Source organism: Prionailurus bengalensis, chromosome B3 (assembly GCF_016509475.1).
Source record: "Prionailurus bengalensis isolate Pbe53 chromosome B3, Fcat_Pben_1.1_paternal_pri, whole genome shotgun sequence".
NCBI lineage: Eukaryota > Metazoa > Chordata > Mammalia > Carnivora > Felidae > Prionailurus > Prionailurus bengalensis.
In genome coordinates, this window is record NC_057355.1 from 98697105 (window position 1) to 98715468 (window position 18364).

At 39.3% G+C, this 18364-nt stretch overlaps 1 protein-coding gene across 3 annotated transcripts in view; it reads right to left on the bottom strand.

The window, feature by feature from the left end:
- Positions 1–18364, bottom strand: part of L2HGDH (L-2-hydroxyglutarate dehydrogenase) — a 42034-nt gene that overhangs the window by 7587 nt on the left and 16083 nt on the right. For 2 of the 3 annotated variants that reach the window (XM_043556101.1, XM_043556100.1), the window contains 5 exons: positions 15232–15394; positions 13206–13240; positions 6869–7036; positions 5758–5915; positions 4150–4281 (listed from right to left, as the gene is read on the bottom strand). In XM_043556101.1, the coding sequence (XP_043412036.1) occupies positions 4150–4281; positions 5758–5915; positions 6869–7036; positions 13206–13240; positions 15232–15394 (656 nt within the window). The remainder of the gene's footprint in view (positions 1–4149; positions 4282–5757; positions 5916–6868; positions 7037–13205; positions 13241–15231; positions 15395–18364) is intronic. The other variant, XM_043556102.1, reaches the window with a different exon arrangement.

Genomic DNA, 18364 nt, shown 5'->3' on the forward strand with positions numbered 1-18364 from the left:
GCTTTAAAGAAAAAAAATTTTTTTAACGTTTATTTATTTTTGAGATAGAGAAAGACAGAGCACGAATAGGGGAGGGTCAGAGAGAGAGGGAGACACAGAATTGGAAACAGGCTCCAGGCTCTAAGCTGTCAGCACAGAGCCCAATGCGGGGCTCAAACTCACAGACTGTGAGATCATGACCTGAGCCGAAGTCAGACGCTTAACCGACTGAGCCACCCAGGCGCCCCCTGGATCTACTTTTTTTTTTTTTTCAACGTTTTTATTTATTTTTGGGACAGAGAGAGACAGAGCATGAATGGGGGAGGGGATGCTCGGGGGAGGGGCAGAGAGAGAGGGAGACACAGAATCGGAAACAGGCTCCAGGCTCTGAGCCATCAGCCCAGAGCCTGACGCGGGGCTCGAACTCACGGACCGTGAGATCGTGACCTGGCTGAAGTCGGACGCTTAACCGACTGTGCCACCCAGGCGCCCCGTGGATCTACTTTTTAAGTTAACTTCTTAGTTTAAGGTTCCTAGATCAAGTGGTGGTACAAAGTCAAACTCTAAGCACTTGTGAGGGCGGGCCCAGGGTTCTAAATTTTTAGAGGAGATTGCACCTATCCATCATTGCCTCTACCCCCAAGGCCAGGACAGACAATATTCCTTAACACTTTCTGGTGCTAAGGGGATTTTTTTTTTTTTTTCTAGACTTCCTTTTCACTGAGGGTATAGCCCTTCAAGAGTCCCTGGCTTTATACAGGGGTCTCAGCTCCAAGTTTGTACCTTTTATATATAAGCCTTCTTCCCAGCACTTGAGTTGCAGTTAAAACATATGTCCCTAATGTTTTATATCTTGCTCTACGTGGCAGATACATGAACTTATACGATTGCCAAAATCCGTTGAGCACTTAAGATCTGCATATTTTACTGTATGTAAATCATGTATCAATTAAAAATAAAACTGTTATATTTATATCAAAATCAGCAAATCTAACCCCCTTCCACCCAGAATAGCATCAGCACCAATTCCTCTTAGTACATGGGTTTTCAATTTCCTTTTTTGCTTTTGCTCCTGGGATGCCCCTTGTTTTGTTGCATTCACAGCTATATGTATTTCAAGGGATTTTTATATTTTCTCCAGACTCTGGTATTTTGTAGTATGAGGGTTGCCCAACTGTAGACTAGATGTTCCCAACCAAGGGAGATTTTGCCCCCTGGGGGACATTTGGCAATGTCTGGAGACATTTTTGGTTGTAACTAGGACAGTACTGCTGGCATTTAGTGGGTAGAGGCTAGAGGTGCTGCTAAACATTCCACAATGAACTGAACAGTCTCCTACAGCAAAGAATTATTTGGGCCAAAATTTTAGTAGTGCCAAGATTGAGAAACCTTGATCTAGATCACTTTAATTATAGAACTGTTTGGCTTTCACCTTTGCATTTCACAATGACATAGTATAGTTTTAGCTATCACTCACCATAAAAACATCTTGCTTAAAAATTTACAATTCCTCAAATAAGACATTTTTTAAAATAAAGGGTGGGAAGAAAAAGGAGATCTTGGCATGTGTGCTTTCATCTTTTATGCTCTTACTGCTGTTAGATTACCACGTCAAATTTATCACAGAACAAATTAAAGGACTTCGTAGATAAAATTAAGAACCTTAGAGATCATCATTTAACAATGACAAATTTATATACCTAACACATGTACTTGACAGATTATAACTTTACACTCCAATCCAATGTTCACTGGTCAATTATCGCCCCAAATGCTCTGGCTAAGCAGAAAGAAGTCACGCTGGATGCCCTTTGGTTTTGCTTTTTGGAATTTTTTTGGATGCCCTTTGGTGGCAATTTAAGGACACTCTCTTGAGCTAAACATCCCGCTGAAAGTGTGGCTTCAGTTCTCTTACTATCTAAAACTGCTTAATATGCTTCTGCCTCAATATTAATGATAGAGCATTTATGGTTCCACTGCACTGAGCTGCAAGACAGGTAGGACTTAAGCTTCATAATGCGGGAAAGTCTATCGATCTGATTTTATTATGATGACTTAATACTGCAGGCATATACCAAGGCACAGAGAATAACATAACAAACACCTATTTTCTTACCAAAGAGCTTAAGAAATAAAGCTTATAAATATGACAGAAACCCCCTGTGGAGCTCTCTGATCCCATCCCTTCCTCTCACGAGAGGTAACCACTCTACTGCATTAGGTGACTCCCATGTTTATTACTATTTTCACATGGTATATAGAATCCCTAAACTATACATGACATTGTTTAAACTGATATAAATGCTATCAAATATATTTTCTACAACTTCCATTTTGTTACTAATAATTTCCTTCTTTTAAATGGAAGGTTTTTTGTTTGTTTGTTTTTGAGAGAGAGAAAGAGACAGAGTACAAGCTGGGAGGGACAGAGATAGAGGGGACACAGAATCCGAAGCAGGCTCCAGGCTCTGAGCTGTCAGCACAGAGCCCAATGCGGGGCTTCGAACTCACCAGCCATGAGATCATGACCTGAGTCGAAGTCGGACATTTACCGACTGAGCCATTCAGGCGCCCCAAATTTCTTCCTTTTAATAGCTACAGGAATTAAGGGAAAGATGGAATTGCTGAATGTGTTCAGCTTCTCTGTCTCCAAAGAGAAACTCTCTGATTGGGTTAAATTTGTCCCTAAATGTAACCTGTCTACAGTGCTGTGTGTCCTTTTCTACTACATGCTAATGAAACTGGAAAATGAAATTCACACCCTTACACTCAGAGACAGCAATATTCACTAAAACCCAGTTCTACCATATGAAACCCACTGGTTGAAAGAGTTTTCCCCAGGCTTCTATGAAAGGGTGGTAATAGAATATGGGTACTGAATTCACTGCAACTGTTTATATACAGAATTCATGATGTCCACCTATTGTGTTATTCAAGGAATATTAACAGCAGTAACAGATGCCAGATTTGATTAATATATTTTCAGATATAAAACATAACAAGTCTACTAAGGCAGACCACTGAAAACACAAAAGGCTTTTTTTATAGGTGAGTGAAAGAAAGGAAAGCCTAGATATTTTTATCCCTGCCATTTCAAGAGGTGAGTAGAAGGGATGAGAGAGATAAGAGTAAAAACATTAGCTGGGTTTTAATAGTTCTTCTAAGGATTCAAAGAGGCTGGTCTGAGAATGATACATTAGTGTCAGATTTAGACCAGGACACTTAGCTCCCCTAAGGGAGACAGCTGACATGATTATTGCTCTCTTCCCAGGCAAGTTCAGCAGCTGTTCCTCAGAAGACAGACATTCAGTGCCCCAGAGTTTCACGGAGGGATGGATTCACAGAGAGAGAGTACTTCAAAGTACACTGCTGATTAGGCCTAACAGTAGCTTGGCCAGGGAAAAAGGTGAACATCCTAAAATATCACCAAATGGAAAAAGAAAATTGGCTTGGGTGGTATTTAGGACAATGTGCAGCTCAAGTCCAGAGAGCCTTTTATCCTTGAGAAAAAAGTTATCCTTCCTTTTTAAGTTATCCTTCCTTGGCCCCACATTGCTACAGCACTAAGACTCAGACTGTTACCACATTCTTCCCACTTTTGTCCTCCAACTAGAGTCCCTGAGTGGAGTAGGGCCCAAGAAAGAACAAAAGAGGAAGAGAGGAAGCAGGTAAGATTTCATGTATGGGAGTATGTCTAACAGGTTGTAAAATGTAATCAAAATGTAATTTTTTATGTGTTTATTACCTAATCAGTTAATACAGCGATCAATGATCTCATACAGAGTTTAAATCAAATGTCTTTGCAATGACAAGAGTAAGTAGCCAGGAAGATTAAAAAATTTCAGGCAAGATATTTTTATCGTGATACCTAGACATGAAGGCAAAAGTGGCATCACAATACAGCTGCAGTGGAGATTTGAGTTTAATGCTGTAAAGTGGTCTAGAAAATTATAAATGAACCTAGTTCAGGCACCAAGGGGCACGAAGCAGCAAGGCCCAATGCATGCGATGAAAAGGGAATTCAACAACTTGCTGGGAAAGAGAGGACACACAAAGATTCACTGGGTACGCTGACTCTGAAAGTATGCTTACCGAATCACCAAGTCAGAACCACCTGCCAAATTCACATAGGTCATGACCATATTTGCAATCCTTATAGCTTTTCCTTACCTAAGTATATCACTGACAGTAATTTCAGGGATAAACTTTTGAAGGTGCTTCACTGTTGCACTGAGAAAACAGGCTTTATACATTTCATTAACTCCGTAGGAAAAATTCTGGAACACCAGTTTAATCAAGCCACTGAAAGCAAAAAATTTAAAATCCTTATGAGAGAAAGGAATTCTTTATTACTATAAAACATCTTTACAACTATGAGATTTTTAGGGGGGTGGCATCACAGAAATGTAGGCAAAGTCAGAAAAAAACACGTATTAAAAGAAAATCAACTTTTGGCCAATATAAGAAGGAAACGTCATCAAAGGAATACCTTCCAAACTTAAATTCCCAGGGAATGCTGGTTTCAAGCTAGATTCTATGAAGCCTGCCAACAGCAAGGTTTTCTTTTCTTTTCTTTTTTTTTTTTTAATTAAAATTCAAGTTAGTCAATATATAGTGTGGTATTGGTTTCAGGAAAAGAATTTAGCGATGATTCATCACTTACATATTAACACCCAGTGCTCATCCCAACAAGTGCCCTCCTTAATGCCCATCACCCATTTAGACCATCCTCCCACCCAACACACCGCCATTAACCCTCAGTTTGTCTCTGTATTTAAGAGTTTCTTATGGTTTGCCTCCCTCTCTCTTTTTATCTTATTTTTCCTTCCTTTCTCCTATGTTCATCTGTTTTGTTTCTTAAATTTCACATCTGAGTGAAATCATATGATATTTTTCTTTCTCTGACTGACTTATTTTGCTTAGCATAATACACTCTAGCTCCATCCATGTTGTAACAGGTTTACTAATGCAAATGTTAGGTGCTTTCGAAGCCACACCTAAAAGGCATTAACAGATCTTTAGATCAGAGCCATTAAGCAAGTGGAATATTTACCCTACTTTTCTTTGGTCAGCCAGAGGTAAAATATTCCAGATCCTCCAGCCAGACTCTACAGAGCCTATGTAAATGTATATGTATTTTTACAAGCACACATGCTGGGAAGCCCCACCCTAAAACCTGTTTCAGAATCAGTGAAGGGTGAGACTCTAGTATAGCTTAATAAGCTTTCTACTGATTTTGATGTAAAACTGTAGAGCGCAACATTATTAAAAGGACCAAACAAAATATCTCACTGAGTAGTTCTTACAACCATAAAGAATCTGCCATACAGGTCAACACAATTCATCGTCAGTTTTCCACAAAAGGAAACAACACTGGTTATCAGCAATTTCTCCAGTGTTTTTCAAAATGATGGTGACTGGTTGGAAATGATCTTATCAAAGTAAGCCATCTACTGATTTTGAAAGAAACTTTTTTTTTTTTTTTTTCAAACTCAACTAAAAGATTAGCCAAACAAGATTTGGGTTGTCAGATATGTGTTTGGCTCCTGGTCTTGTTTTTTTGACCAAGACACCACCCTGGCTCATCAGAATTTTCTTTAAGTAGTTAAAACATTACGTGTATTACATGAAACTCTGAATCCAGATTAATTAAAAAAAAATCAACATACCAATCACAAATAAGAGGATTTACGCAATAAACAGAATTATCAAGAAAGACAAAATTTCCCATCTTAAAAATATAAGCATACAAAATCTTTTTTAAGTAAATAAAGTTACCTCTTGATAATTACATCCATAATATCTCTGGCACTGAAGTCAAAGGGTCTGTAGCCCTCTCGTTTAAAGGCAAGAACTGCATTAGGCCCTAGCCAAATACTGCCATCCATCCTTGGTGTGAAATGAACCCCTAGGAAAGGAAACCGGCTATCTGGGACCTATAGATTTAACATGGTAAAGAGTTATTAGCCCCACTTCAAACTGCATTCTATTAAACATGCAAACATGCAACTGGTAATATAAAACACTTTCTTCCCATGCATTTAATTTGCATTACTTTTGATCTGCTACTCAGATATTTCTTTCTATGTATACACACTTCTGCCTAGAAATGCCACACAGGAAACACTGATACTATTGATACCAATATACACTGTCCCATGTGTTCCTCTTTCTAGGTTGAAATAAAAAGAGAGAGAGAGAGAAAGACAGAGAACCGTCCTAGTTCAGGTTACTCCCCACTTCCCAGCCCCTCACCCACCAACTAGCAATTATGTGTCTGGCAAGTAAAATCTCAGAGCTGTCAGAAAAAGAACACACATTTACAGTACAGGCTTTTGGAAAGTGGAAATGCAATAGGTTAAGGCAGATGAAATGTATGTTTTCGCACCATCAAAAACATTAAATAGCTGAATAGTGGCAATTTCACCTGGTTCAACCCAGTAGTTCCAGAGAGAAGAATGAATTCTTCATTTAAATGGTTCTGTCTATACCATGAAACTATAGTAACCACATCCCCTTTCCTGCACCTATCGATAATGAACTAAGAAAGACAGCTGGGTATCTGGGCATCTTGTAAGGGAAAGTTCCCTTATGAGTGCCCCTTTCATCAGAAAGGAGGAAGAATTAGGTTCCTTCTTGATAGCCCTTCCTGAGGTGCACTCATGCTTTCTAGAGACATGCACTTGTGGGCAGTTAATTATAATTTCATAACTCTGATTTTAGGATAAAGATTTAAAGATTTAATGACAAAAGAAACAGGTGAAAGACTTGCCCAAAAGGCCCTTCAAAATAGCTCTTACTTCTGACCCAAGTAAAAGTTTTTGTTTCATTTCCTTTTTGCCCATAGTCATCTTGAGAAGGGTAAGAAGGCAGAAACATCATTACCTACCGGATAAATATTTCCTTTTACAAGATAGCATTTTTCTGGCTTCAAAATCAGGTAATCTCCTCGGAATGGCACAATTTGAGGATCAGGATCACAGCCACTCAGCTCTGAAATACGGTCAGAGTAAAGTCCTGCACATGTCACCACATACTGACACTGAACTTCCTCTCCCTAGTGCAAAAGAAAATATGAGTAGAAAGCAATGAGGAGAAAAATAGGTCAAGGGAGGTAAAAGATGACAGAAAAGATAATAAGGGTACAGAAATGAACTTTTCTCTATTTCTTTTAAAAGAGGAAATCAAATACAGGTATCAGCAAAATAAGTTCTGCAGCATTTAGGTAGCAGCTAGAAACTTACGGTAGTGGCACGTAGGAGGATGTCACCTTAAATTTTATACTTTAGAGATACAATCAATGACCCTGCAGGGATACTTAAATTAGACAAACACACACTCCTATTTTACTAAGACCTAGCATCAAACTTAACTATTTGCTATATTAAGAAACAAACTTCATTTAGCTGGATGGTTCCCCCCAATTTGGCCTCTTCTGTATTTCAGACAGCTTCTCCCATCTTATCTAGGAGTTAACCCTGTTGCTCTCAGGTTGCTCACACTCAATAATCTAGCTCAATTCCAACTGTATCCTACCCATCAACCGATTTCTCCTTCCTGATCAATATCTGCTTTGCAAATTGAGGCTACGTTTGAAATGTTATCCTTTCAGTCCACATTTACTGAGAACACACACTATCGTCAAGGTTTGCTTTAGTGACTAGGAGACCACTAATCTTAGGCTGTTTGCATTTTCCCATACATTTTATTTTGTGATCATCTGCATATTTTTCTGCCTTATCCTGCCAGGGTTAGTCAATTTGCCACCCTATTTCCTAAATGGTTTCCTTTAACCCCAATTCCCCACTATACTTTAATTCCCATCTCTTTAATTTTTACAGAGTAAACAACTAGCACCTCCTTGCTCCAAGTAATTTGCTGTCCCTAGACTTCTTTCCCAGACAACCTGTTTCTGAAGCCTCAGAGTTCTTACCTGTCTCAACAACATTTCTTTCCAGCCCCTATTGATTCAGCCTTATTCTATCTTTACATCCTATTTTTGCCTAGCTGCAAAAGTAAGCCTCTTTTTTTTTTTTAAGTTTAGTTATTTATTTTGAGAGAGAGAAAGCAGGGGAGGGGCAGAAAGGGAAAGAGAATTCCAAGCAGGCTCTGCGCTGACAACACAGAGCCCTATGCAGAGCTCGAACCCACAACTGTGAGATCATGACCCGAGCAGAAATCAAGAGTCGGGAGGCTTAATTGACTGAGTCATCCACCCACCCCTAGCTTCTTTTCGAGTTACACAACTCACACTTCAGACAAAAGTCAGATGAAACTTTTTTGTAATGAAGTCAAATTAGCTAGACTAAACCATAATAGTTTAAAAACCCTTGAAGTCAAAAGAGCTATGTCAACAAAAACAAAAAATGCCTTCTTTTAAATAGGTTCATATCTTTCCTGTTCATCTAGAGTTATACCAGAAGTACAAGAAAGATTTTTATGTGATATAAATTTACTAGTTCCTACTTGAAAGGTCAGCAATTCTTTTGTTCTTGCAACATAAATTGTAAATACAACTCTGGATAAATGTAAAGATAAGAGAATTTGTAGAATGGTACCAGTATGCAACAACCTAGAAGTTCTCTTTAAAAAACTCAAGGAACAATTCCAAAGGAAGAAATGACTAAAACCTATCATAGGTCCCTGAAATCATTTTATGCTACACATGAAATAATAACTAAATTCAGTAATACATTAATTTCACATCCAAAATGGAGATTAGATAAACAGTGAATGATGTATTTGTTCAAACAAAAATCTCTTTTAAAAAAACAAACTATGCATCTCTATTGCTATTTCAGAAGTAAAACAAACTTTTTCCTAATATGTATAAATCTTTAGTTTGCAAAACCTCTCCCCCCAAATTTATTAATTTAATCTCTTTAACCTCTCATAAAAGCACAGAAGTTCAATTTGATAAGCTGACTCAAAATTTTTACATTATATCTAACTATACTAAAAGTAAATGTCCAAATAAAAGGCAACAGTTATAGCATCTGGGGTTGAAATACATACTCACTGGCATCCCAGAGGCCCCTGCATATCCTCCATCACATGATGCCATACTCTAGTGAAGATGGCCCTTCGATGAGGGCAAGGGTAGAAACAGACTTTTAATCCTTCTTTGAATGGAAATCTTAGATGCACTGTCACCTGGGCCACATGACCCAGTGGATCTGATGGTAATCAGGGTGTCTATGGCAAATAGTGATGTCTTATGGAGACTTTGCTAGGTCCCTATAGCCAAATCACAGCACAGAACTTTAGGATTTTGGAGGAGTTATACCATCCTCTGCAGATAACTGTCTTCCTTTTGAGAAAGTACTTCTGGCTTTGACTCAACACTTGACCACAGGTCACTAAGTTACCATGTGAACTACTCATTATTAACTGTATGTTGTCTGACTCACCAAGCCACGAAATTGGGTGTGTACAGCAGTACCCTGTCATCAAGGGGTAGCAGAATATACAAGATTAGGGTTGTGCAGGTCCTGCAGGCACACATAGATTGTGGAGGCAGGTGGCTCAAATTCCCATGGCCCCTAGTCCTGCTAAATTACTTCCTCCTTCTCAAGCTGCTCCTGTGGCCCTATGAGAAGTTCTCCATGATCAGTTGACCAAAGAAGAAAAACTACAGGCTTGATTTACAAATAGTTCTGCACACAACATTCTGGCACTGGAAAGTAAACAGCTACAAACCAGAGTCCCACTCAGGAGTGACCCTAAAAGACTGCAGAGAAAGGAAATCTTCCTGGTAGGCAGAACTCTGAACACCATACCTGTTATATATCTTACCTAGAAGAAGACATGACTAAAAGTATGGATCTATATTGCTTCATGTGCAATGACTAATGCTATGGCTGGTTAGTTAGGAAAAGGGGCTCTGGGAAAAAAAAAAAAAAAGTATACGAATGGACCTTTCCAAATAGGCTCAGAGAGTAAAAGATATATGAGCTCCATAGGAATGCTCACTGAAGAGGAACCATGGCAGATGAAGATTTTGATAATCAGTAGACAAGATGACCTGCTCTGTGGATGTTAGCCTCTTTCTCCAGGCATCCCTGTCCTTACCCAATAGCCTCATGAACTAAATGGTTATAGCAAAAAGGATGGAGGTGGTGATAGGTTCAGCAACATGGACTTACTCCCTAAGGCTGGTCTGTCCATAGCCATGGCTGAATGCTCAATCTGCCAATAGTAGAGATCAACAGAGCCAAAGATATGGTCCCTGAACCACTTCAATTTAAAAAAAAAGGGGGGGGGGGCAATACTTAGTCCTCACTGAAATAGATACTTGTTCTGAATATAAATCTGTCTTCCCTGCCCACAATGCTTCTGAAGAAACCACTATCTGTGAACCTACAGGATGCCTTATTCACCATTAGGATATTTTGCCTAGAAGCATTACTTCTGATCAGTGAGCTTATTTTACAACAAATGAAGTGTAACAATAAGCTCATGCTTGTGGAGATCACTGATTTGACCACGTTCCCCATCATCCTGAAGCTGCTAGGTGACAGAAAGAAAAACGGGTTTTTTGAAGATGCAAAACAAAACTAGATGACTGGCAACACCTTGCAGGTCTGGGGCAATGTCTTCCAGGATGTTCTATATGATTAATATATGGTGTTGTTTCTCCAGAGCCAGAAATCAAGAGGTAGAAATGGGAGTAGCTCCTTACTATTAGAATAATCCACTAATGAAATTTTTGCTTTCTATCTTCACAACTTTGGGCTCTGATGTCTAGAAGTCTTAGTTCCCAAGGGAGAAATGCTGCCATTAGAGAATAAAAAATTGATTCCATTAACCTATAAGTTGACACCGCCACACCTGGCCACTTTGAGTTCCTTGTATCAGTGAACAGGCAGAGGGGATTACTGTACTTAATGGGAAACTGAAAATAACTCTTAAGGAGAATGAGAGTTGCTACCACACAGAGAGCTTGTGGGTGATAAAGAGAAATACGTCCCAAATATAGATCTCCTAGGGCATGTCTTAGTACTCCTATGATTGATATAAAAGTTAATGGAAACTACCACAACCCAAAACAGGCAGGGCTGCTAATTGCACGGACACTTTGGGAATGAAAGTTTGAGTTATCTCACCACACTGGAACATGACCAGCTGAGATGCTTGCCAAGAGCAAAGGAACTATGGAATACGTAGTGAAAGAAGGAAATTATAAATATCAGCTATAACCACATGATCGTAGTGGTTATGAACTGTAGTAGTTATGAATATTTCTTCCTGACTTTGAAATAAATATATCTATATATTACTAATATCTATATCAGTAATCTACATACTATCTATATACTATATTAGTAATCTATATTACTATCTATATATTATTAATTCTTTCTTTATCCTCACTGTTATGGACTGAATTGTGTCTGCCCCCACAAGGGCATACACTGAAGCTTCTGCTCCCAATGTGGCCATTCGGAGACAAGAGCCTTTGGGAAGGTAATGAAGATTAACTGAGCTCACCTAATCTGTCCAACAGGACTGGTGTGCTTATAAGAGTAAGAAATATCAGAGACTGCTCTCTCTCTGCACATGTGCATGCAGAGAAGAGGCCATGTGAGGACACGGCAAGAAGGCAACCATCTACAAGACAAGAAGAGAGAGCTCATCAGAAACCAATCCTGATGGTACCTTGATCTTAGACTGCTTAGACTCCAACTATGAGAAAATAAATTTCTGTTTAAGCCACCTCATCTGTGGTATTCTGTTATGGTACCCAAAAAGATTAATACCATCTCTACCATTTCTCCATTATCTAACACAGCGTTTCTCAACTTCAGTACCACAGACATTTGGGGCCAGATACCTCTTTGTTATAGGGGCCTATTCCTCACATTGCAGGATGTTTAGCAGCATTCCTGGCCACTACCTGCTAAATGCCAGTAGTGCTGACCCCCTCCATCAGTTGTACCAACAAAAATGTTTCCAGACACTGCTGAATATCATCCCCTTGGGAGCAAAATCACCTCCAATTGAGAACTATTGATCTAATAAGTTTAAATAGTGGTTAACCTTGTATCTCAATATTTAAGTTAAAGGATCTCAAAGAGGGAATGTGACTCAGCTAAAAAGAAATGAACATCACCCAAAGATGGATTGAGTGGACTTCCTATCTTTTTCGAAGAGTTACCATGTCTTCAGTTGTATAAAAGATAATTTCATCTTGTAGGTGGAACAGTAATTTTACTACTGTCTGTACTTGGAAGTTACATGTGGTTAAAAGGGGTGTGAATGAATGCCAAGTTGAAAAGGAATGGACTGCAGGCATTTATCTTTGTCAATTTGGTTAAGGTGGGAACTGTAACTGACAGAATTCCCTTCCCTGTAATGGTTCCAACTTAAAATTGATCAAAATAGGAACTGCATATGATTTGGCAGGCAGAAGTAAAGCAGCAGCCACTACTCTCTGAAGGTCATTCTAGTCCAATATGGTGACAAAACTCACTGCTCAGGGAATGACAGTTCCATATCTAGCTCTGATTCCCAAATACTGATCCTACTGACTAACTGTTGCCCTAGCCCACTGCCTGGGTAAGAGGCAAGAGCTCCCCCAGAATGCCTCATGAGCTTCCCATCTGCAGTCCCACTTTAGCAGTTGGACACACTTGGCTTCTCAGACCGGCTGGAAATGCCTCTGATCTACCAACTCCCCTTCTGAGCCTTTGCTTCCTCAGAAGCCCTCACAATTGTGTAATGCCTAATTCCTATAATGAATCCTACAACCTCATTAATGATTCAACTTGCCTGACTGAACTCTGATCATTCAGAGAACACACAGCAAATGTAATGCTTCTCTGCCATCCAATAGCTCTTGTTTTAGATTACATGGAGGTGAAGGAAACCAGTTCATTTCCCTCTCAGCAATCTACCTGCCACCAAAGTCCTCTAATTGGTAGAAAGCTAATAAGTAAATGCAGATAAGTAGGCGGAGCAATAAAGTATTTATCAGTGTTGCCTTAAACACTCCAAGTGCTTATAATCCTATTCTTGGCTGGCACAATCATTTTGTGAATACATTTCCAAGTTGAAACCCTTCTTAGAAAGCAAGCTTTTGAATTGCCCTCAAAGAATTTCTCTCAGAACAACTTCTACATTATACAAAATTCATTCACACACATAGAAAACAGTGCTGTGATTAAACTTTTTGAGGGACGAGGGGGGTTAAATTAGATAAAGTAGTTTTGCTTAAGAATCTTTACCTTTGTATTCCTTATAACAATTGGATATTTCATCCCTGAAAAAAAAAGAATTAGTGAAAGATTTTTAGTAAAATAAGGCCTACATTATTAGAAATATTATACTAGTATCAAATTAAACAATTTTCTTCTGCTTCCCACTTTCATTCTAAAGCTTTTTCTGAAGCAACAAGATTAAACTAGTTCATATTTGATAATATATAAAACTCTTGGCATATTTTTAAACTTGTTTTAATTCACTGAATCTATGCTAATAGACCACTTCCCACTTCAGATCCAACACAAGCAGTTCTGGCTTTTCTCTGAACTACAATCCTAGAAACGATTTTGTAAAAGATCATTAATCAGTATGTATTTTCACAAAGGACTAATGAATGCTTTTTTGTCTAAGTGTAGGTAACCTGAGTCTTCGTAGATTCTGGGTTGTGTAGAGAAGCAACACAAAAAGTTCCAATCATAAACTATTTATAAAATTATTTTCCAATCAGACACATGGGGTCTCAAAGTCTTAAAAAGCATATGTACATCAAGTAAAGAAACAATCTATTTGTATCATAAATTTGATTTTATGCTACCTACCTATACCAATATTAATTATTTAACAGTTTTGTTCATCATATTACAATTCAGAAGGACATTGGGAAAATGATTCAGATGGCTCAGATCTCCTTAAAAACCTGTCAAGGAAGAACTGAGCACTACACTTTTTCTCCTTCAAATTTCCCAATAGCAAAAATGTCAAAAAATTCAAGGTTACAAATCTATTTATTGGGTTTTAAAAAAAATCGTCAGCAGGGCGCTTGGGTAGCTCAATCAGTTGAATGTTCAACTCTTGATCTCAGCTCAGATCTTGATCTCAGGATCCTGTGTTTGTGCCCCACCTTGGGCTCCATGCTGGGCATGAAGCCTACTTAAAAAAAAAAAAAAAAAAAAAAAGGAATAAAATGTCCCCACAACAAAGCAAAACAAAACAAGCTCTAAGTAGTCTACAATGGCGGGGGGGGGGGGGGGGGGGGGGGGGGGGGTGCAAGGGGACTTCAAAAGGGCTCAGTTGTGCCCTGTCTCCAGATAGTCTGATCCACTGAGTATGCTAAAAATTTTTAACTTTTATTATTATTTTTTTTTATTTTAGAAAGAAAAGGAGAGAGCATGAGGGAAAGGGGTAGAGGGGCAGAGAGAGAGATTCCTAGGCAGGCTCCACGCTCAGCACTGAACCCAACACAGGGCTTGATCCCATGACCTGGGATCATGACCAGAGCCAAAATCAAAAGTCAGACACTCAACCAACTGAGCCATTCAGGCACCCCTCTATTCTTATTCTTAAGAATTAGAAAAGGCCAACTGCACATTCAACATTTATTCCAAAATGTCAAATAAGTATGATTGTAGATCATTCATCTGTAGAGTTTGAGCATGTTTTGAGTATAAAAACAAAAACAAAAAACCCCACAAAACAACAAGAAAAAACTCAGGCTATTAATTTCTCATATTACCTGGAGAGAAAGTTTGAGCTGAAATCAAAAGCCGGATACTCAACCAACTGAGCCACCCAGGTGTCCCTGCATTTTTTTTTTTTTTAAAGATTTCATTTTTAAGTAATATCTATACCTAACATGGGACTCAAACCCACAACCCTGAGATCAAGAGTTGCATGCTCTTCCAACTGAGTCAGCCAAGTGCCCCCAAATCTGCATTTTTAATAAGCATCCCCAAGGAATTTTGACTGTAACCTACAAAATAAGCAAGTGTCTGGGGGCTGGTTTTCCATTAACAGCCTTGGCAGTTCAGGTTTTAGCGCCAATCAGGTGTCCAATCAGTGACAAATTCTATCAGCACAAGACTCACCAGAAGCCCCAGTTCTCCCACGTCCATCTCACACTCATCCCTTCTGCACATACATCCAGCTTTGCACCCTACTTTATCCTAGTTCCTGGAGGCCCTCCCACCAGCACCATGCCAGCCAAAACTAGTTCCAAGTTGGTTCAGAAGTCAATACTAGTATTCAGAAGAAAAGACAAGGATGGCTTACCATCTTTACTTCTTGAAGGACTTTCTTTAGCCAATTCAATATCTTTTACTTCAAAATTGGTCAAAACAAAGCCACCTGCTTCTTGGAAATCCTCGGCAAATGACAAAGCCACCTGCCGATAGTCCACAATGCCAGTGTATGGACAATCAATAGCCATTAGACCCTGAGATAGGTTTATGAAAAAGTCAAGATAATACAATTAAAAATCATTGAGGATAGTTGTTCAATAAATTTTATTTGCGGCTGAACTTTTTTACTGTTAACTTTGATGGATCACACGTATTATCATTTCTTGCCAAAAATTCAGTGCCTAAATTTGATGTTGAATAAAGTGTCTAGTAAATAAAGAAATAATACTAGCTAAGTAAGAAAATCTCTATACTTAGGAAATAATTCTCCTCTAGGGAAGTTAATTTTGCTGGGCTCTTCTGGCTGCTACAATGAGTTTTTCAGTTTTATTCATCCCTCACCATATCTGATAGTGAGTCAAATTCGGAGTCAAATTCTGTATCACCATATGATTGTTTTTTTTTAAATTTTTTTTTTCAACGTTTTTTATTTATTTTTGGGACAGAGAGAGACAGAGCATGAACGGGGGAGGGGCAGAGAGAGAGGGAGACACAGAATCGGAAACAGGCTCCAGGCTCTGAGCCATCAGCCCAGAGCCCGACGCGGGGCTCGAACTCACGGACCGTGAGATCGTGACCTGGCTGAAGTCGGACGCTTAACCGACTGCGCCACCCAGGCGCCCCACCATATGATTGTTTTAAACAAACTCCACTGAGATTTTCCCATGCACATTCAGTGAAGACTCAGAGTTGTTCTAGCTTTTTACAACATTTGCAGAGCATTGATTTAATTTGCTGCAGACTCTTACCTTCAAGACTACAAATGCTGAATGGAGATTTTAGGTAGTTAATGCAAACTTTCACTTCAGGTAATATAAGAAATTAATAGCCTGAGTTTTTTGTTGTTGTTTTGTGGGGTTTGTTTTTGTTTTGCCACTCAAAACATGCTTAAACCCTACAGATGAATGGTCTACAATCATACTTAACTTTTTCAACAAATGCTGAATGTGTATTGGCCTTTTCTAATTCTTAAGAATAAGAATAGAGGGGCACCTGAATGGCTCGGTTGGTTGAGTGTCTGACTTTTGATTTCGGCTCTGGTCATGATCCTGGGCTCATGGGATCGAGCCCTGCACTGGGCTCCATGCTGAGTGTGGAGCCTGCTTAGGATTCTCGCTCCCTCCCTCTGCTGCTCTCCCTGACTTGCACACCCTCTCTCTCTCTAAAATAAACTTAAAAAGAAAAAGAATAAGAACAGAATTTCACATACCAAGTATTGACTAGATTTTGGTGGATCCTTGGGAATAGCATCATTTTCTGTTGCCTTACTGTGTATGTGAGTGTATCAGTTCTGCTAATCAACTTTCCTAAGTTTCCTCACCTTTCCTAAGAGGGTGGTAGCCTGGTTCCTGGTACAACTAATGCCGAGAAGCTGAGTGTGACTGGTAAATGCTACCATTCTCTTGTCTGGCCAGCAGGGAACTGGTGTTGTTGCAGTTTTACAATAATATCTGATAGTATTACTTTAAATATCTTATTCTTATAGTCAGTCCCACCGCAACTCCAATACATTTACTTGCTTAGCCTTTAAAAGCTTTTAACTTTGCTACCCATCCCTGACCATTAATTCCAAATGTCCAGATCACACAAGGGGTAAAAGGCACATAAAACACACAACAGTCTCTTGTCACAAATTGAAAGCAACATTTGGCAAACTTTATTCTTGCTTCCAGAATATGAGATCATTTGCCAAACATAAAAATCATTCCTTCTGTCTCAATGTAGTAGATACAAGTTTAAGATTTTTATATTAGACCTTATATTGCCTGAACACTTCCAAATTCACAAGTCAATAGTTATAATCCAACTTCAAACTATAAACAATATTTAGGGTACAATACCCTTGGAAAAATTACCTTAGGATAATACCAAGAGTTTAGTCACAAAAACTCAATTTGCATAAACAACATGACAAATAAGATAACAGAGGGACAAAAACATGCTGTAAAAGTGCTTCATATCAATAGTTTTTTAGAAACCCAAATATCTTCCATATTCATCTTATGTTCCTATTACCCAATACAATGCCTGACACACAGAAGGCACTCAAACATTTACTGAATGAACTTCTGAGGACTGTCTTTAAACATACTAGATATTCTCCCTTCTCTACCTTCCCTTAAAGGTCTCCCTTCTTTTCTTTCTCTTTCTAGTCTTGGTTTTGCTCCTCATGAGACGTTGGTGTGCCCCACTCTACGTAAATTTTGGGGGAAAGTAAGGTGGAGTGAGTCACTGCTGCTAAGCAATCCAATACCCTGGCTCAGGATGGGACTGGTGGACAAGCTGGCTGTCAGCTAGGGGGCTGGGCATGCACCATACAGGTTAGCAGGTCAGAGCTTGAAATCTGAGGCCACTGCAGGTCAGGTGGCTGGAAAAGAACCAGGCAAGCAGGACACAGAAATCTGGGAGTTGGAAGTCAGTCAGGAGGAGAGAGAAACAGATGAATGTGTGGTTGACCAACAGTGTTTAAGAAAGGGCAGCAAGATCTGGAAAGCTAAGGTCAGAGTGAGCAATCAGGATTTGCCCAGACAGAGAATGGGCAAGAGCTGTCCTCTAAAGTCAAAGTTTACAAAGGCATTTAAAAATTTTCTAAGGTGGAGGCGCCTGGGTGGCTCAGTCAGTTAAGTATCCCACTTTGGCTCAGGTCATGATTTCGTGGTTTTTGAGTTTTGACCCCATATCAGGCTCTGTGCCGACAGCTCAGAGCCTCAAACCTGCTTAGGATTCTGTGACTTCCTCTCTCTCTGCCCTTCCCATCCCCCCTCTGTCTCTCAAAAATAAATAAGCATTAAAAAATTTTTTCGAGATGCTCCCCTTGGGGGTATTTGGTATTTAATCTTTTTTTTTTTTTTTTTTGGGAGAGCATGGGCCAGGGGCAGAGAGAATCCCACGCAGGCTCCACACTGCCAGTGCAGAGCTCGATGTGGGGCTCAAACCCACAAATTGAGAGATCACAACCTGAGCCAAAGTCAGACACTTAACCAATTAAGCCACCCAGGTGCCCC